The sequence below is a fragment of the Bubalus kerabau genome, chromosome 10 (assembly GCF_029407905.1).
Source record: "Bubalus kerabau isolate K-KA32 ecotype Philippines breed swamp buffalo chromosome 10, PCC_UOA_SB_1v2, whole genome shotgun sequence".
NCBI classification, from domain to species: domain Eukaryota; kingdom Metazoa; phylum Chordata; class Mammalia; order Artiodactyla; family Bovidae; genus Bubalus; species Bubalus kerabau.
Window position 1 is genome coordinate 18,868,309 of NC_073633.1, and position 20,444 is coordinate 18,888,752.

The window sequence follows — 20,444 nt, forward strand, 5'->3', positions numbered from 1 at the left end:
CTCCAGTGCATTAAAGTTAGAAGTGAAAGTGAAGTTGCTCAGTGTCTGACTCTTTGAGACCCCATGGGCTACAGCCCACCAGGCTCCTCCATCCATGGGATTCTCCAGGCAAGAGTAGTGGAGTGGGGTGCCATCGCCTTCTCCGTTCTGAAGCTAACACAAAACAAGAAGTCCACGGTTTTCTATTTAGTATAAAGAAGAATTCTCTGGGGCTTCACTGGTGGTCCACGGCTAAGACTTCACCTTCCAGTGCAGGGGGTATGATTACGATCCCACATTTTGAACCCCCACAAGCTGAGACCCCACATACCTTGTAGTCAGAAAACCAAACCAAAACAAACAAACAAACAAAACACAGGAGCAATATTGTAATACATTCAGTAAAGACTTTAAAAATAGTCCACATCAAAAAAAAATTTCTAATGAACAGGTCCCTGCACCCTTGCTATTCAGCAGTGTGCTGCCGTCCCTTTAGGAGTAAAATGACCCGTCCCTAGAAGCATTTAAGTAGTGAGTGAAGACTTGTCTCAGGTTTGGGTTTGTTTTTTTTTTTTTTTTTTTTTAAGAGGTATTTTGTAGAAGAGCCAAGTATAAAATTAGACAAGATGCAGTCATTTATTCATTTAGTCACTTAGCAAATTTTTGTGTGTGACAAGTGTCTGACTCTTCACGACCCCATGGACTGCAGCCTACCAGGCTCCTCCGTCCATGGGATTTTCCAGGCAAGAGTACTGGAGTGGGGTGCCATTGCCTTCTCCATCATAGAGTCCTATCAATACTCAAATCCAGTGATCCGGAATTGACTTAAAAATCCTCTCAAAGATCCTCCAGTCTGCTTTACAGGCTTTGATTCTGACCTGAGTAATAATAACTTCTTTAGCATTTATTTAGACACCTTTTACACACCTTATCCTTGTATTTAGAGACCAAAGTGTCTTTTAACTGTTTAGAAGAGAGACATTAGAACTTGTTAAGTCAGATCCCTCCTCTTCTCAGTGAGGAAGCTCGGATCCTCTCTGGATCCCAGGGAGGGACTGGGCCTGCAGGTACAGCAAAAGCTAGGACTGTGCAGAAGAAGTCCTGCAGCTGAGACCTCTGATGTGAAGGGAAGTGCACTTTCCTCTATTGCTCACTGTTGACATCTTCTTGCTCAGTGTCATTCTGGAAGGATATCAACACTTTATGTATATGTAACACTTAACAAAGCCATTTCATATTCATTGTCTCATTTAAGCTTCTTCCCACTGTGGTGGGAAGTGACCAAAAAATCAGCAATTTAAGGTATCCAAAATCATTCCACCAACTTTGATCCGTAAGCGTCAAAGTTCCTACATGGCAAATAAGGAAACTGAGATCTAGAGAAATTAAAGGACTTTTCCAGAAAGGCTAGATGATTGGACCAGGCAGCAGCAGTTAACTATCCTGACTCTGGATGAAAGTCTGCTTCTTCCACTAAGCTGTAGAAAAGAAGTAGATCAGTAGTTTTGAAGAAAGGAGTGAGAAATGGTAAATGTAAATGAGCAGGAAATTAGATAAAGGGAAAGACTGGTTTATTGTGACTCAACTCATCACTGCTTTTCACAGGATTGCTACCTACACTATCCCTATAGTTGGTTCAGCTTTATTGTATTTTGAAATGTATTAAAAAACATTGTTGTTTTTCCAGAAACCAAGACCTAGTTTATTTTTCTTAAAGAAACACAAAAAATAACCTAATCTCCAGTATGTCTGCTGAAATAAAGTAGAAGTGGATAGGTAAAAGTTCCATCTAATCAGTAAACATTTATGTAGTACTGCCCTGTGTTAGCAGTAGGGATAGAAAAACTTTGTTCTTAGGAGCTCCTTGACTCGGAGGGGAAAAGATCAGTAAAAGTGAAATGGAAAAACGCATAGGGGGCTTCCCTGGTGGCTCAGTGGTAGAGAATCTGCCTGCCAGTGCAGGAGACATGGGTTCAATCCCTGAACTGGGAGAATCCCATATGCAACAGAGCAATTAGGCCTGTGAGCCACAACTGTTTAGCCTGTGCTCTAGAGTTTGTGAGCCTCAACTATTGAAGGCCAAGTACCCTAGAGCCCATGCTCTGCAACAAGAGAAGCCACCGCAACTAGAGAGTAGCCTCCACTTGCCTCAACTACAGAAAAGCGTGTGCAGCAACAAAGGCCTAGCACAGCCGAAGATGGATAAATAAATAAAATTCTTTGTAAAAAGCAAAGTGCACAGGACTGGGCAAATGAGCAGGAGAGCTGACATCAATGTCAAGGATAGCATTTCAGTTATCTATTATGCTGAATAAACTACCCAACATTAGTAGCTTAAAATAACAGTCATTAATTTTTTCTCAGGATTCTGTGAGTCAGGAATCCTAGTAGGGCTCAGCATTCCATGTAGCATCCTCTCATGAGGGTGCAGTCCGGGGGTGCTTAAGAATGGAAAATTCAGGATGCCTTCACTTGCATGCATGGAATCTTGGTGTGGGGACGGCCACTCCATATCTCTCTCTCCCCTCCATGCCTCCTCTCTCCCTTTCTCAAGGAGCGGCAACACACAGAGAGGCCACAAGTGTGAGCATCTCCTGATTGTGACTCTTTGAAATGCCTAGCAATACTAGTGTGGCTTAGATTGAGTTTCATAGACCGTACCCCAGCACTGATGTTTACTCAGGGTTCCCATAGCTACCTGACTCCAGTGAGCAGTTTAGAGGTTGGAGGACACCCCCACCCAAGCAAGGTCTCTAGGGACTGTATAAGGATTAAAGCTACCCACTGTTAGAGGACACAGGTCAGCATTATATGAACATACTGAAAAAGTGTCATTTCTTAATTCTTACTGTAAAGATGAGAATGGTTGTTGAATTCATAAGCACATGAAATGTTTTGGGGGGCAGTTAACTCTAACCTTTTTTCCTGCTTGTAACCCTTTAGTCTTTAATAAGAAATAAGTCAGCTAAATTCATCATAGTGCTGAAATAAGTGAAAATGATTATTCTAACCAGTGATGTAAGAGTGCCTTGCCAGTTAAAACATGGTTGTTTTTACCATTAATGCTACAATACTTTAATAAACATAGTATACAAATTTCTCAGTATTAGAGGAAGCCCCAGTTAAAACTATCAACCACTAATACTGAGAAGTTTGTATACCATGTTTGTTAAAGTATTATAGTGTTAATGGTAGAAACATCCATGTACCACCAAGCTGACTAAGCTCTAGGAGACATCACCATCAGGGGCTTACCAGAATCAGCAAATGCTCATGGTTAGCCTAATGCAAAATACTATTTCTGGCGTCACGGAGGATGTATGAAAGTTTATGACTTAGAGTTTGCCCTTGAACAAGTAAAACTTACCAGGCATTAGGTATATAGGAAGATGTTACCAGGTGGGATATGATACACTGCCCAGTGAATAGTATGGACAGAGAGGGTATGGATTTTGTCCTCCAGATTGTTTTCTGGGACTAAGTCCCGGCTGAAGAGGAGAAATAATTTGAAACAAGTCCTGAAAGGGTAGGTGGCGTGGAGCCATCGATGGCACCTGCTGCCCTGTCTCAGATTCCACCCAGGAAAACCACCCTCCCTACTGCATTTTGAGTTGTTCAAAATTTTGAAGAACATCTGTTTTTCTATTAGAAAAGTAAAATGTTTGCTTTCATCCATCATGACTGAACTTTATCTCTCTTTAATTCAGAGTCGCTCACTGAATTTCTTCTCAGTGCCCAGAACACCATCAAAAAAGACCTTTGCAGTTGTTTTTAAGAGACTTTTAGAGATTCAGTTATATCCTCAGATATCTTAATTAGCATTGCTCTGAGTGAAGCTACTGATGGAAATCAACTTGAAACAATTAGAAGGTCTTCAAAGCTTTAAAGTGGGTCTGTTTAAATGCAGGGTTTGGGGGGGTGCCTTTTATTTAAATCAATTTGCTGGCTCGTATTTACTGTGGCCTAGTTGAAGTTATATATTGCATTTAAACCACAGTGTTCAACTAAAAAACTCGTCAGGCAGAGTTTTTGGTCTACTATAGTATAGTATAGACAGATAGATTGTATGTGTGTTTATATATGTGTGTATATATCACACACGTATTCATGTATACATATACATGCATAGACACACAAAACTCTTTATAAGGGAAAAGGGAAGAAAATCACACAAGTAAAATAGCATTATGGGAGAAGGAGGAGAATCATGTGTTTTAGGACAGCAAGGTTAGAAAGACCAAGGACCATTTAAAGATTCAAAACAATAGCGTTCAGCATGAAATCTGCTTTTTATCATCCTTACCCAGCCATCAGAATGAAGAAAGACAGTGTCCAGCTGCAGCAGTAGTTTGGTAGCAGGAGAATTAGAAGTAAAGGTACTAGTGCCTGAGGGGTGGGTCATGAATTAATAATTGCTATGTGGCGGATGAGCCCCGTCAGAAGAGCTGAAAATGAGGAAGTTGCCTTGCAGAGCGCTATCAATCACTCAGTGACCATAACTTCCAGTAATTAGTGTATTTTATGGGCCTTTGCTTCAGTGGCTCGAAAGCACATATGCTCCAGTCACAGCTAAACTTTGCCAGAGTAATATTCCAGGATGATTTATCCTCCTGCTGCACTGGGATATAACCCTATATTAGGTGAAGATTGTGAACTAAGCTGCAATAAAGTGTAAGTTTAGGTACAGTTTGCCCAGGTTGAGACCTCAATGTATCATGCTTTTCAGCATTCATAGTTAGACTACAGCCAGCAATCATTTTTTACAGTAAAACAAATAAAGCAATTAAAGGAGCAGCATTAGGATATTGTACTTGTGAATTACTGTTGCCCTGGCCCCATTTAAGTGTCCACTGTTATAAACCCATTTCTAATTTAAAAAGAAAAAAAAATCCGCTGAATTAGAAACATTTATTTGTAATGCTATCTTTTCTCCATTATTACTAGTAATCAGTGGAATAGAATGCAGGACCTTCTGAATGATGGATAAACGTTTGATTTATTTCTTTGTGCTGTTGTGTTTGGGATCCTTAAGTTAAAACAAATTTACTTTTTATCAGTGGGCTCTGGTGAGGACAAGTCATTCCTTTTAAAATATTGGGACATGTTGAGAAGCACTCCTGATGGGAACCTCACCGTTAGGCTCTTTCTACACAAAGGAAGCGTTATCTGTGAGCCCTCCAGAGCACTTGGCACTTTTTGAACAGGCGTCAGGAGTTATTTGCTGTGGCTCACCCACTGCACGGGGAGTCTCATGGGGCCTTTGCCGACCAGGGGCCTTTGCCATTGCCAAAACATCTGTAGAGTCCAGGGTTCCCAGTAATTTAACAAGCTTTGCCACCAACCTCCAGTATGACCTTGGGCCAATTAATTAAGCTTCCTGTGCCTCCATTGAGCCATAATTCTGTTTGTGTTAAAGAAATCCTTGGAATGATAGGAAAGCATTATGTGAAAAGTATAAATTGATTAGGGAAAACATATGCGTGGTCCCACTGTGTTCTTTTTAGGGTGAAATGTTTCTACGCCACTTTTCAATGTTTAGTGATGGTTGTTCTTAAATTTCCTGAAATAGACACCAGTCATAAGCCCATTTCACCAAACAGGGGAGGAAAAGTGTTCACAGTTTGATGCTTTCATTCTATTTGTTATTCCATCTTTAATTTGCAATGTATTGTAATGCCATACAAGTTAAAACAATAGTGGTAAAACAAACTAATTGTCTTTAATTAAAGGGAATTAGGTTTTGATTTTAATATATTTGATGTAGTGGGAACTGATAACGTGGAGGGTCCCAAAGGTTGTTGGGTGTATTTCTGTGGGGCCTGATAGTGTCAGTAATGCCCTCTTCCTCATAGTCCTACATGAGCAAATATGTCACTTCATCAGTCTCTGTTACTTGCACTCATGCCCCTCCGCAGGGGTTGCAGACTCCACAAGTTATCAGCTAATGGCGTTATACATTAAAAATTGAAGCTTTCCTCACTCCGAGGCCCTTCAAGGCTTTGTTCTTAAGCCCTAGACACTTTGGAGTGCAGCTGCAAACTATAGGCAGAAGATTAAATTAATTTGTAACTCTTTTTTTTTTTTGGTATACTGTATTAGTAAATCCTCCACATTTAATTGAAACCCTGCTTCAAGACGCTTTGTGTTGCTGTGTTCTTTGTTGTCACTTTAACCTCCCGAGCACTTTAGCACTGGTAAATTGCTGTTATATCCTTCGGATTGTTTTTAAACCATTTAGTAAGAGGACAGCGAAATTGATGCATGGGAAGAAAAGTAAAATCTTAGGGTAGGTTTTGAGGTATTTAATATTTATTATGGTCCTTTGCCAGCATAGTTTCAGATGATTTAAACTCTCTCTCTAGGACTGTGTAAATTGGTCTTGGGATGAAATCTCACCTAGGGAATTTTATGTAATCCAATAGTTAAGTCTGATTTTTTTAAAGTTTCCCTGTGTCTGAATGTTCCAAAGTGCTGCTACGATCATGTAAAATGAGGGTTTAACTGCAGTGTATGGTCTAAAGGCAAAATCCTTCTGTGGAAATTTAACTGTGTAAGATGTGCACAGGTAATTCACAAATTTTAGAATATTTCGGACTATAAAGTCCTCCTTCAGCTACATCACTAACTATGTTGAAATGCTTATTTTCAATTTGCAGTTTTGTTGAGAAATGTAGAATATGTCTAAATTAAGAGTTTATAAAATTCCAGTGCTCTTTAACATAACTGTAAATTTAAAACAACTCCCCCACTGTTGATATTCTAAGTTGGAAAGTTGGTCACCAAAAACATATCCTGAGTTTATGTCCTACACTGGCTTTCTGGCTACAGCGTATGTTTTCTCTTCATCCTTTGACTTCATGATAGTAATGATCTTTACTGTTAACAGAAGCCATTCTTGTTGCTTTGTAAATAAATATCTTCTGCCCTGACTTTTTGTTGAAATGCAGAAGTTTCTATCATGCAGTTGTTATTATCTGGCAATTGTTATAATCACACCCACACATATATGGATTATTTAAATTATAAAATCCAACTTATTCAAATAATGCTGACTCAGTAGTATTTCATAGATTCTGGACAAATTAAAAGATCAGTAAGATGACGCTAAGGAACAGTCCTCGTTTTACAGTGAAATGTTAGTAGTTTACTGTTATTTAAGTGTATTCCTAACAGGTAAATGTTTTCAGAGTGTTTAGCAGTTTACCGAATCTGAAGTATTTGGAATTAAAATGCACTTTTTTATTTAATGTTAAACAGAGTCCTGTCCCTCCCCCATCTCTGCCTCCACTCCTCCAAAATAAATAAAGCTTTTCCAAATCTTTTACAATACGAGCTGTTCCCCTCCTGGGAATGAAAAGGATGTTAGAGTCATCTGATGAATTGCTGGCACGTACATGGATCCACATTTTTCAATATACTTTTTTTAACTGGACTTAAGCTGCCTAAATTTAAATGCTTCTTTTGTAAAGATGATAAAAGAGAGCAATGACTTCTGTTGGCTTAGCCCTAATCTGTTTGCTTTGTTGTGATGCTTTTTTTTTTCTTCTTTAACTGTTAACCTATTTATAAATCTAAATCTACATACAAAGGTCATTGGTTGGCTGAACTTAAACCATTTTACTCAGTAAATTTAATTAAGAAAATACAGTGCAACTCATAAGCAAATGAGTTTTTTCCTAGTTTTAAACCAAACCACCCTCTTGAGTGCTGATTGCCTTGCCCGACCCCTGGTGATACAGAAACAGGCAAAATTAAAAAGGACATTAAAGCTTCATTAAATCTGAAACACATTTAGTACAGTGACATATCTGCAGGCCATTTCAGAGAAGATTACATACTCTCTTCTGTAAGTTTCCTAATTTATAATACCTTGACAATAAAAACTGGGGAAATGCAAGTAGATTAATAGACCAGTAGGGGTAAAAGATACAGAATGGCCCCAGGTCTGTCTGTTTCTGAAATAGTCACTCATAGCATATTTGCTTCCTCTTCCCCATAAGGTTTCAGTGTTTATTTTGAGTTTTGACAGCCTCAACCTTATCTGCTGAGAGCCCCTTTCCTTTTTTACCTTCTCCTAATTGGACTTGATAAAAAGATTCTAGGGCCTGGCTGTATATTTCCTTCTGTTTTGTCACAAGGCAAATAGTACAGAACATAAACATTGCAGCTGCATTAAACCTAAAAGGACGGAGACTTACGTGGAAGGCAGTTCCCTCTCCCAGAGCCTTAGAACGACTGCTTTGCCACCCTTACAACACCGCTGCCAGTTTTCACTGACGCAGAACTGGGGTCCTTGGCTTGCTGCCGAACAACCCAGTGGCGACACTGTGAAAGAGGAAATGATTGTTGTGCATCTCTGGTCAAGAACTAGGAACCATTCTCTGCCCTCTCAGATCTCCAAGATGCCTTAGAAACAGTCCTCCCAGGAATGTAGTTGACAAGTAAGACTGAGCTTCCACAGGATATCAGGGAAGTACACACAAGTAGAGCCAGTCCCACGGATGATGAGTTTCCTTATTCAAGCACTGCCACCTGTTCCCAAGCAGGCTGGTGCAGAGGCTCCCAGCTGAATTTTCTCTCTGTTCTCTTGCATGGAGGTCTCTGACAGAGTAAATCAATGACATCAGCCAGCCTTATTACCTTTTATCACTCATGAGAAGGGAGCCAAGTTGATGCATGCACGTGCCTAAGTCAGTCTCACCTCTCCATAGGACAGTGATACCTTAAGAATTTGAGGTTTTGTGTTGAAGTGGGAAAAGTTTACATTTTTCATCGTATCCCATTTTTTTTAAAGCCTTCCATTTATCATTGCTTAGTTCTTTTATCTGCAAGAACCAATGGCCAGTGTTGACACAGTAAGCCAGGTGGACAGAAGTCTTCCATAGGCCCTAATAACATGTTCAGCATATACCAGGGTGAATGGCGCAGCACCTGTGGAAGGACGTCAGATCGAATGTTCTAAATGTTTTCTAGTAGTTGTTAAGCTGTCAGCTTTTTCAGATGAGAGACTCTCCTCTTGCTAGTTTTTTAAGTCCAAATGAAAGAGTGTGCAAAGCTCATAGTCTGCAGATGGGTGTGGTGAGAGGTGACAGCCTTTGGTGAGCTGTCACCAAAGGCTGTCAGTTCAGCACAGAATGGGGCAAATACCTAGCCCACCATTTCTACCACAGAAGACCAGAGTGGCTCCTCCTGAATCAGTGTACACATTCTCATTGGCCAGAAACACACTGTATTTACAAAATGGAAGTCAAATTGATGGTCACTATTGGGTGGGGGTACAGTGGAGGCAGTGGAGAGCTGAGTCGCTTCCCTTCCTAACTAATAGTAATAGCAGTATATAGACAGACATAATCATGCAAAACTGTGAAAAGGAGTTTAACATTCACACTTTTTTTCCTTCACTTTATACTTGAACAGATTAACGACGTCCACCAGATGAAATAATGATAGTATAACTTTATATCTTGAAAATCTGAGAACTTTGAATATATAAGAAATGAATGCAAGGTAACAAAACTTACCAAGTATTCCAAAACATATATATATATATATACATCCAAATGAGTGCTGACCCTTTCCAAGTAGTCACCTTTTGTGGTCATATAAGTTTATTGGTTTTATTGGTCATATAGGTCAATAGGTTTATTCCTATTATGTTGCTGAAGCATGCACTGGTTTTATAACTTTAAAAATTAACCTCAGCACCTTCATGTCTATCCGTATTAAGGAACAAAATATTCTTTGAAGTTGGCTTTGGGTTTTGTTGACTGCTGCTGCTGCTAAGTCACTTCAGTCGTGTCCGACTCTGTGCGACCCCATAGACGGCAGCCCACCAGGCTCCCCCGTCCCTGGGATTCTCCAGGCAAGAACACTGGAGTGGGTTGCCATTTCCTTCTCCAATGCATGAAAGTGAAAAGTGAAAATGAAGTCGCTCAGTCATGTCTGACTCTTAGCGACCCCATGGACTGCAGCCTACTAGGCTCCTCCATCCATGGGATTTTCCAGGCAAGAGTACTGGAGTGGGGTGCCATTGCCTTCTCCATTTGTTGACTAAGGCCATTCAAACCTTAGCCAACAAATAATTTACATGATCAAAAAGCAGAGGGGTATAATTTTAAGTTCAGGATAAGATGCAGTTCTAATAAAATGAAGTCATTCTCCTGTTACTTGAAATGATTCTAAACATAGTTTCTAAAGAGGACTTCAGAAATGTTTGAGCAGTGTCAGTGTCTTTGAAATAAATATGCAACTTCTCAAGATATAGAAAGGTAGTGTAATACATTGGAAAGAATCCTGGATTCGGTTGCAAATCTTGGGGTCAGTCCCCGCACTTATTAACCACGTGGAAATGTCTTCAGTGGGACTCTGGGGTTCTAGTCTGGAAAATGGATTGATGTTTCTTGGATCCATTCCAGCTTCAAAGTTCCCTGTTGTAGCAATTCTACTCTTGAATAGTTACAAATACATATAAAGGATTTTGAGCTTGAAGATGGGCCACATTATGAAGTTGCAAAATTTAGCCACTATTTCCTTTAAATAAAATAGTACAGTCTTATACTATAGTCTTACAGTATGTTTGGTAAATTTGATCTTATCACTGTGTATTAATCCTGTTCCTGGTTGAATCATTTTGTTGCCACAGGTGAGAATTCAAAGACCAAAGTTAAGTGAGTGGTGTAGAAACACATAGCAGTTTACAAATCAAGCAAAATTGGAAGCTCTAAGGATTCATTTTCCAAATTTCAGACCTATTGTTCCAGCTCCACGATCTTGAAATGCCATTTTCCCACTAGTAATAGCTCTTTCCTTTTAACTATGAATGGATGGGGGAAAAAATGAAAATAGTGGCAAAATTTCCTGTTTCATATGGCCCATCCCCATTTCCTACAACTCTTTATAATTCGTATAAATGAAAATTCTACAGAACAGTCGGCTCAGATCAATTAAATGTTCCCATTTTTACAAGAGAAAAAAACCAACAGTCTCCTATGATTTTACATCTCTGTCTAGAAGAAGCTGTTGTACACTTGTAAATATGAATAATGCCTGTGCAGCTCAGAATATTCCTAAGAGAAATGACATAAAGATAGTGTTTAGTTGTTAAAATTAGAATATTTTATCAGGGAATACAGCGTTGTCCAATGTAAATGTTCATTCTAAATACAACTCTCAATGTAATTACAACAATAATTTAGTTTGTGCGTTTGAGGTTGTGAGCTTTTTATATTTGCTGAATACAGTTCTGAAATTTAGTACTTGTCTGTCTTAAGGAGATCTGCCCTGCATGCAAATCTATAACTAGACAAATATTATTTCCTTTCCCAGCTTGCTCTTGGGAGGTTTCCATATCCTCAGGTAAGATTGTTCATTACTGCCGTTTGCCACTGTGACATTCATTCCTATGTATGAAGGTACAGGGAGCAATTGTGAACATTTGAGCCACATACAAATAAATCTGTCCTGTTAAATTGAAAAGTGATATCTTAAAGGAGTCATTTAGAAGTCTCTATTGATTTTTGATTTTTTTTAAACTCCAGGTTTTTTCCCTCTTTGTTAAAGGTTGGAAGCCGTCATCGGGCTCTTCCTTTGTGTCCGCTGGTGATGTTTTCCTCATCCCAGCCCAGCCCCATGTGCTCATACAGAGGTTGGAAGAGAGGCCCAGCCTTTTCTTGATACAGTGTTTGAGTTTTTGGATTCGGTTAGTTATTTGAATTAAAGGATGGAGATGAAGGGTGAAAATATCTAATCTAGGTCATTATTTTTGCTAAGCAAAATAGGTGGACCCCCACTTTTACATGGATATGATTTTGAGCGTTTTTGTTTTTTTTAATTTGCCCTTTCTATTTACATTTCTAAGAAAATAAACTATCCGTTATGTTACCATTGCTGATGATAATCTCTGTGGTAATTTCTTTAAGATTTTTATTGTAGAAGGGTGTTAGCACTTCAAATGTTAAGCTTTCTGTGGTTTGAAAATTGTTCCCCAGTGTGTGGGGAGAAAGAAGTGAACTGTCTAGAGGGATGAAAAATGAATCGTTTGACTGTTTTCCTCTGGTTGATGCTCACTGTTTTTCTGGCATCTTGGTCTGTACAGGCCAAAGTGCCTGGAGGGATGTCTGATTTAAAGGTGGTGTTGGTCTCTGCTCTTTAAGCATCTATTAACTTGCTATTATTATGCAAATAAGTGTTGTATTACACATACTAATTTATGCATGGTTAGATTATGCAGATGCATCACAAACATGGTTATTGAATAATAGGATGGGGCTCATTCTCTCTCCCATCTTTATAAGCAGTTTTAAACAAATTCTCCTGATACCCATGTGAACATTTAAAGCCCCTTCATACACTGAAACGTCTCTTCTGTATCTTTTTTCTTTTACGGTTAAAGCCATCAGATAAATAGAGGAGAAATTGTCCAAGTTGTTAGGTTCAAGAGTGTCAGTCTCACTTTTCAAATGTGTAGGATTATTTGTTTAAACATAATCTTTTCCTTAAAGAGAAGCTCTGAAATGTAATCACTTGGCATGCATGCTCGAATTCAGTGACATTTTAGTGTATACAGCCTTGCTGCTTAGCTCTAGGTAGCCCATCAAATTAAAATCACATTTTCAGGATTTATAGCTCATTAGAATATTTATCTTGGTAAGCCTCTTATTCTGTCAGTAATTTTTAAACAATTCACTGTTTGGCCAATTTATGCAGTCCCCTCATTTTGTAAATGAAAAGGCACTATACAACTTAACCTCTCAAACAAGTCTTGGTAGAAAGCTCATAAGCCACCTAGAAAAAAATACCAAAGTTTGAGAATATAGCTGTATTCTTGAGATTCCTAATGCCTAGAGTATTTAATCAGTGAAATTTGGTAAGTGAGACGTCTAAGAAACGATTGCCTTTGCATTTGACAAATGAAGCTTTGGAAGACTGGTCAAATTTGGGCAGAGGCTGTCTACCTTCCCAGTATTGAATGTTTTCGGGACTGTGTTAAGTGTGTGTTTACTGCATCAGTCAAGTGGAAGTGGAAAACTCAAATGTGCTGCACTCCCTAGTTAGCAATCACTGTTACGCCAGAGTGAGGGGAAAACTGTTATTTCTTGGGTCATGATAGAGTATTGTCACCAAACTGGGGCTTTGAAATAATAGAAGTAGCTTTTGATGCCATCAGGTCTGTTTCTCAGGTCTCACAAACAGAAGTTTGTGCACTTCATTGTTGGCATCAGTAATGACTTTTGATGGACTTGGCATTTATTTTACAGGCTTTGTACTATATACTGAGGATTGGGAAAGGATACTTTATAAATTCCTTTTCTACCCTTACCTTTTGCCTTCAGATAAAACACATGAAGAAAAATAAACATTTTTATAGTATCTCAGGGACTGGATTATGAAACAATACCTTCTGTTTGGCCCATATTATCTCATTTGAACCCTGAGCCACTCACAAGCTGGGCAGACAGGATAGCTGATTTGCTCACTGTTGTACTGTAGCCGGTTTGAGGCCATTGAATCTCGAGGATAATGGGCAGGAGTGACTCACAAACTCTCAAGATTGGAAAGGGATCTCAGACAACATCGAAGCAGACCTCTCATAATATCTCTGAAAAGCAAACAGTTGAACACGTCTAGTGATAGGAGACAGAGATAGGAGACAGACAGTTTACAGAGCAGCCCTAGAGTCACATCTTGATTTACCAGGCTTAAGGACTACCTCGTCTCAACTGTTACCCGCTAGTCTGCTCCTTGAACACAGGAAAGATTTTCACATACCCTTAAGGTCTCAAAGTTTTGCATCCCTTCTGTCCCCAGGGATGGTGCTGAGTCACATCAGGGCACCAGATCTCAGCTCTCCTCACTAGTGGGAAGCTGAGGAGACTGGCCTCTTTGAAAGAGCTCTAGACCAGGAGCCAGAAGATTAGGGTTAGAACCCAGCTCTGGGATTTCCCTGGTGGTGTAGTCATTAAGAATCCATCTGCCAATGCAGAGGACACAGGTTAGACCCCTGCCCTGGGAAGATTGCACATACCATAGAGCAACTTAGCCCCTGCACCAAAACTACTGAGCCAGAACCCAAGAGCCTCAACTACTGAGTCCTTGTGTGTGGCTACTCAATGTGCCTAGAGCCCATGCTCCGAAACCAAAGAAGCCACCATGATGAGAAGCTTGTGCACCACAACAGAGAGTAACCCCCACTCTCTACAACTAGAGAAAGCCCACTCAGAGCAGCAAAGACCCAGAGTAGCCAAAAAATAAAAGTAAAAGAAAGAAATCTTTAAAAAATGAACCCAGCTCTACCATAAGCTTCAGTCACCACAGGCCTTAATTCTTGCTTTGTAACTCTTGGAGGCCTGTTTCCTCATCTCTAAAATGAGCCTGTCTGATTAGACGCATGCAGAGCAGATGAGATTATGGATATGAAACCACTTGGGAAAGTACAGAGGGCCACCCTACTGGCCCTGATGTGGGACTGTAGCACAAAAGAGAACTTATAATCGTCAACCAAAGGTTACAAGAGGATGTGTACGCAACCTGCCAGCTGCAGCTGGAGCAGAGCCTAAAATGAGCAGAAGGGAAGGAGGGGAGGAGAGGCCAGCTTCCAGACTCATCCTTCCCCCAGCCCAGCGTCAGCGCCGCTGACAGCATCGTTAGCAGCGTCTCCTCCTGCCGGTGACGCGGAGTGTACCCGGTGGGGATGCAGATGCGGGAGGGGTGCTGGGAAGATAGCCGGAAGAGTCAGTGGCCTGGGAACCACATGAAGGTTACAGGGCTGGATTTTCGTTGAAATAATCATTCTCCAGGAAACTTTATTGTTTGGGGGGTTGGTTTTTATTTGTTATTTGAAAGCACTATCTATTTTAGTTTCCCTTAGGCCTTAAAGTTGTGTAGCCTCATTGGCATGCAGTTTAGGGCTCTATGGGATAAAAGGCTAGGAGTCGTTATAGTTACCCAGTCTTATCACTACAGTTTATAGTAGGAGGAACAATGACGTCGGAACCACTAGCACCTTTCCGACATTGAGCCCCAGAGCACTCGCTGTTATGTGACTCAGGCTATACATCCCACCTGCAGGAACTGTTATTTCCAACCTCCAGGTGAGCAGGCTGAGTCTCCGGGGCTCCAAGGCGTCTTGCCTTGGGGATGAATTGGTACGGTGAGAGCCAAGACTCGCAGGTGACTAAACGAGATGACTGGATCTGTGAACTCTGATTTTGGTTGACTGTTCAAACCACTGCCCTTCTTCCCTCTCAGCCCCACCAAGCCCTTCTCCTCGCTCACCTTCTCTGCCCTCGGCAGGCCTTCTGTGTAGATGAGAAGGGTTGTCCCATGGAAGATGATGGCAAAACCATTCCCCTGGAGCCTCCTTGCTTTTCTCACGATGTGTTAGCAGAGTAACGGGGTTCTGGAGGCCTTGGAGCTCTCACTGACCCCAGTGCCGTTCAACTCTGGGTGCCTGTGAAGCATATTCTGCAATAGCATAATGAAAAATCATGGTTTTAAACATCTGGTAAAGAAATAGTATCTCAATTTCTTGAACAGTTTAGCTGTAATACTCTTTGGGAACAATGGGTGGGAGCTGTGTGTAGTTAATCGTGTACATCCAAATCCAATTGACTTAAAAAACACAATGGTGGGCAATGGTTGGTTTAATGACACCGTAATCTAGGGGAAACCAAAGAGATTGCCTGCTAAAAATTGTTGTCCTTCATTCAAACTTTACAACCAGTGCCCTGCATTAGGGCAATAGTAAATCCATTAAGGAGACTTCTCAAGGGTTATGTCGGCTCTGACATTTGAAAATTTGGTAAGCAAGATGCCATGGGAAAGTGACGATAATATGGATACACATGTGTTTAAGGTACTTTTGCATGTATAAAAATGTACTTCTTTTGGCTACATTTCCTGATCTTGGTTAATAAATTACATCAAAATGACCTGAAGTTAAAAAAAGGAAAAAAAATCTGAGCAAATAGTGCCCCTGGTATTGTAAAGCTTTGAGTGTTTTCACACCCCATTAATTTATTACTTCTCTTTCTTCATCTTTAAATTTCATTTTTTTTTTTTTTTTTTTCAAAAATTCCGACTCCCTGCTGCTGCAGTGATTTTCATCTTGTTGTTAATTTTCCCTGCTCCATATGGAGCTCCAGACATTTCACCTGGAGGCTGTACTAGATTTTGCTGTAGTGATCGTACTTCCGGAGGCCAAAACTGTCATTTAGGGTTCCTGGTGCATCTGTCTGCGCCAGGCTTTTCACTGGCATGGGAGAGTGTGAATAACAAATTGGATGCACCTGAGATTCAGATGATTAGTGTGTTTTGTGAATCTCTACGACTTGTAAGCAGATAGCTCTGGGGGTGGTGGGGAGGGCTGAACATCAACTGTGGGTGAATCTGTACTCACACCTTACATTTGGGGCTTTTCAAGGGAAGTGCAAACATCCTAGGCAGCCTGAGTGCAGAGAGAGTAACAAATATTTCATCCTGCCTTGTCATTGATTAGAAAAGAGCCTTTAATTTCATTTCACCCCATGTTGTGATTAATTTGCATTCTTTGTCAGAAGTTAATGGAGTTTTTTATGGTTCACTCTGAAATCCTTGAAGACATCAGACTTGATCTGATGTTTATACAACCGCCAGCGGAATTTTTTCGTTTGATTGATGGCAAGCTTGATGTTATTCCAAACGGCTTTTTAAGCTGTTTTTAAGAATTATTTGAATAAAATTCAAGCAAGATATTGTTGTAACGATCAAGATTATCTGTTAAAAATCTGTTTCAAATAAAGAAGATGATAAGTAGTAAAAAGGATCAAAAACATGAGATATAGTAGTACATGGTGATGTTATTTGTTAAAATACATAAGAATGGCATTCAAATAAAATATTGCAGTATGTAGAGATCACTTTTATTGAAAAAAAATACCATCATCTGGCCAAATAGAATAATTAAGGCCAAGGTAGAAGGAATGTCTGCATCTTTGGGATTAAAAATCTTTACAAGTGGCGATTCTCATTTATTCTGCCACCTTTTGCCACCAATGTACAGAGTAGAGATCTACTGTTCTTAACTCAGGGAGACAGGGTCTGTCAGGCCTGTTAGCTGAACAAAATGATGACATATTACTTGTCTCAATAAAGAGGCATTCTTAAATCCCAATACAAGTTAAACATAAGTGGATAAGAGGAGTTAAGTGACAGATATGTATTCTTAATAGTATAATGACTGGCCTTTTTCACAAGATAGCACAGAAATGAAAATATCGTGTTCTTAAAAAGCAAAAACACCCCACTTGTTCATGGGTTAGAGGAAGGTGTGTTCACCCCTTGTACACTGTATATCAAAGTATGAAGGAAGCTATGGCGGCGTGTGCTCAGAACCCCCTGCTGCTGACCGAGGAAATATGTTTTGCAAATGCTTTTTGATTACTAATACCATTTGTTTGATTGGGGGACTGCCTTGCTTCAGCAGGTTCTGGCTTTGCTGTGACTGCTGCTAGTGAGACTTACTCATAGGTCAGAAAGCTACTTATCTGAGCACTTTCACTTAAAACAGATTAATTTATTTGCTGTATCTGAAAGTTTGCTAAGTAATTGGGTGGTTTTAATGGAAGTTACTGCTTTCTGATCCTTGTATTAACATGATCTAAGGTCCTTTTTATTATACGCAATCCATATTATTGACCACAGTTGCCCTGTTTTCATTTAAATGTAAGCAGCTTGTCAAGTAGAAAATATTTTGTTTAACTTGGCTTGGAAACCTGCTATTTTAATATGTGTACGTTTTTTTTTTTCAATTGACAGACTGTCTTTTAAACATATGTTTATTTTGTAGTAATAAATTGTGTTCTGAATAGAATATTTTTCTCATAATAAAGTAAAAATATATGTTCTTAAAACTATTTTAAAATAGTAAACGTTTTTCAAAAGTTAATGTCAAAATACAAGAGTTTTTACTCCTAATTTTATTCATGTTTTAAATTTCTTTGAGTATATTACTACTGATCCTAACTTTGATAATTTCATGTTGTTTTATATTTATTGTTATATTCACACTATTGCTATCACTATCTTATATATGTATTAATATACTGATTACATCTAGACCAACCTAATACTGCAAAATTAAACCTAAAAAGCTTGCCTTTTTTGAAAAGAGGTGTTCAGAATCTATCCTTTGTTGCATGAACTTTTTGAATTTGAACGTAAAGGATTTTAGTAAATTGTAAGTATCCAGTTTTTTCTGTGATATCTCTAGTCAAAGAGAAAAGTAGCAGAGGGTAATTACCCCAACTTCAAATTATAACCTTTAATTGGCAAGAGTCCAAAAGAGTGATATGTGTGCAGTTTTATTTTTTCAAACAGATTTCTAGCTTACATGTTTTAATTCATTGTTTATTTTCACCCTCACTGTTTAGGATATAGACATTTAAAATATACTGACATTTGAAGCCATAAAATCAGATTTTATGTTCCATAAAATGCAGAGGTGAAATTTAAGTGATATGAAGATGTTTGCTGATGCACATTTGCTTCTTCCCAGGAATTTTTAAATTGCCTCTGTCAAATTTTTCTCCCAATGCCTATTTCATACTTATAAAGATATTTCATAATTTTATTTGCTTAGCCTATCCTGAAGACGGGAGGTGGGTTCCCAGTATATCTTTAAGATAGAGCAGAAATGGAAGAGAAATCATCCCCCAAATGTGGGTAGCTTAGAAATGTGAAACTTTCAAGATACATTACTTGTTAATACCTCAGCTAGGTTAGTGATTCCTGTCTTTGTTTTTTTTTTAAGGCACTAACCCAGTGTTGGTTTGTTTCTATAGCACCTACTAAACTATTTTATGACATACATTTCAGTTTACTTGAACACGTATTTGTCACTGAGCATCTACTCTGTCCAGGCACTGTGCTGAGCACTGGGAGTACAGAAATGAAATATGTTGTCCCTGCTATCAAAGCATCTAATGCAGTGGGCAGGAAAAACATAAATAGATGGCAGTTGATATAAAAGGAACCCTACAGGAGATGGTGTGCTCCAGCCTAACGAGTCAGAGGTCAGCTCACTTGAGGAAGCCATGGCTTCACAGGGTGGATGATGCTTGAGCTGAGGCTCTAAGGCTACTGCTGCTAAGTCGCTTCAGTCGTGTCCGACTCTGTGCGACCCCATGGACTGCAGCCTACCAGGCTTCTCTGTCCATGGGATTCTCCAGGCAAGAACACTGGAGTGGGTTGCCATTTCCTTCTCCAGTGTATGAAAGTGGAAAGTGAAAGTGAAGTCGCTCAGTCGTGTCTGACTCTTAGCAACCCCATGGACTGTGGCCCACCAGGCTCTTCCATCCATGGGATTTTCCGGGCAACAGTACTGGAGTGGGGCGCTATTGCCTTCTCCCGAGGCTCTAAGGCTAGAAGGATGAAAAAGAACTCCAGGCATCCTAGTCAAGAGAGTCATTTTCTCTACCCTTAAGATAAAGGTCTGACGCAGCGTGTTGTACTTGGTTTCCTTGCAGTACTTCAGCTCACTAAGTTCACTGCTGCTGCTATTCCTTTTATCTCCCTCTTAGTTTGGGAATTTCCTTAGATGACCTCTAAAGCAACACAAGGAGGGAAAGAAGTAAGAAGGGGAGGGAAGAATGCAAGAGGAGAGATGTACTGTATCAGGATGGAGCCAGCACATGTGGCAGATCCAGATCATGAACTTGGGCTTGAGAATTTCATGACTCCCTTTGAGATGACTGAGAACCAATCTGAGGTCAGAAATCATTACATTTTTAAAATTTTTACTCATTTATTTTGAATTTTTTGACTGTGCTGGGTCTTCATTGCTGGGTGAGGGTGTCCTCTAGTTGCAGGGAGTAGGGGCTACTCTTTGTTGTGGTACATGGGTTTCTTCTTGCAGGGGCTTCTCTTATTACAGAGCACAGGCTTCAGTAGTTGCTGCACGCAGGTTTGGTAGTTATGGCTCAAGGGCTCTAGAGCGTGGGCTCAGTAGTTATGGCGCACGGGCTTCCGTTTCTCTGAGGCATGTGGAATCTTCCTGGATGAGGGATCGAACCCATGTCCCCTGCATTAGCAGGCAGGTTCTTAATCACTGGACTCCAGGTAAATCTAGAAATCATTGCATTTTAAGGTTTCTACCCCTAAGGTCCAGACTTCCCAGGTGGTGCTAGTGGTAAAGAATCTGCCTGCCAATGCAGGAGACACAAGAGATGTAGGTTCAGTCCCTGGGTCAGGAAGATACCCTGGAAGAGGGCATGGCAACCCACTCCAGTATTCTTGCCTGGGAAATCCCATAGACAGAGAAGCCTGGTGGGCTATAGTCCCTGGAGTCACATGACTGAGCACTTAGCCTAAAGTCAGTTGGCACATGCCTCTAAGGGGTTCTCTGCCACCCTTTATGAATTTGACTTGGCTAGACTGCTGGGGAGTTTGGGGGGTTGTCATGATCAAATGACCTAATACCTAAGAGAGCC

The 20,444-nt window shown here is 40.0% G+C and overlaps 1 protein-coding gene and 1 long non-coding RNA gene across 10 annotated transcripts in view; one reads left to right on the forward strand and one right to left on the reverse strand.

Annotated features, from left to right (window-relative positions):
- Positions 1-20,444, forward strand: part of MAP2K5 (mitogen-activated protein kinase kinase 5) — a 266,322-nt gene that overhangs the window by 167,997 nt on the left and 77,881 nt on the right. For 5 of the 9 annotated variants that reach the window (XM_055536806.1, XM_055536807.1, XM_055536814.1 and 2 more), the window contains one exon: positions 11,305-11,334. The exons of 2 other annotated variants lie outside the window; for them this stretch is intronic. In XM_055536806.1, coding sequence (XP_055392781.1) covers positions 11,305-11,334 — 30 coding nt within the window. Of the gene's footprint in view, positions 1-11,304; positions 11,335-11,516; positions 15,936-20,444 lie in introns of those variants that run through there. 2 more of the 9 variants (XM_055536810.1, XM_055536811.1) reach the window with 2 other exon arrangements.
- Positions 1,028-15,380, reverse strand: LOC129620944 (uncharacterized). Its single transcript, XR_008698937.1, has 3 exons — positions 15,253-15,380; positions 8,178-8,304; positions 1,028-1,161 (listed from the first exon to the last, which is right to left on the reverse strand). It is a non-coding gene; the product is annotated as an uncharacterized LOC129620944 (long non-coding RNA).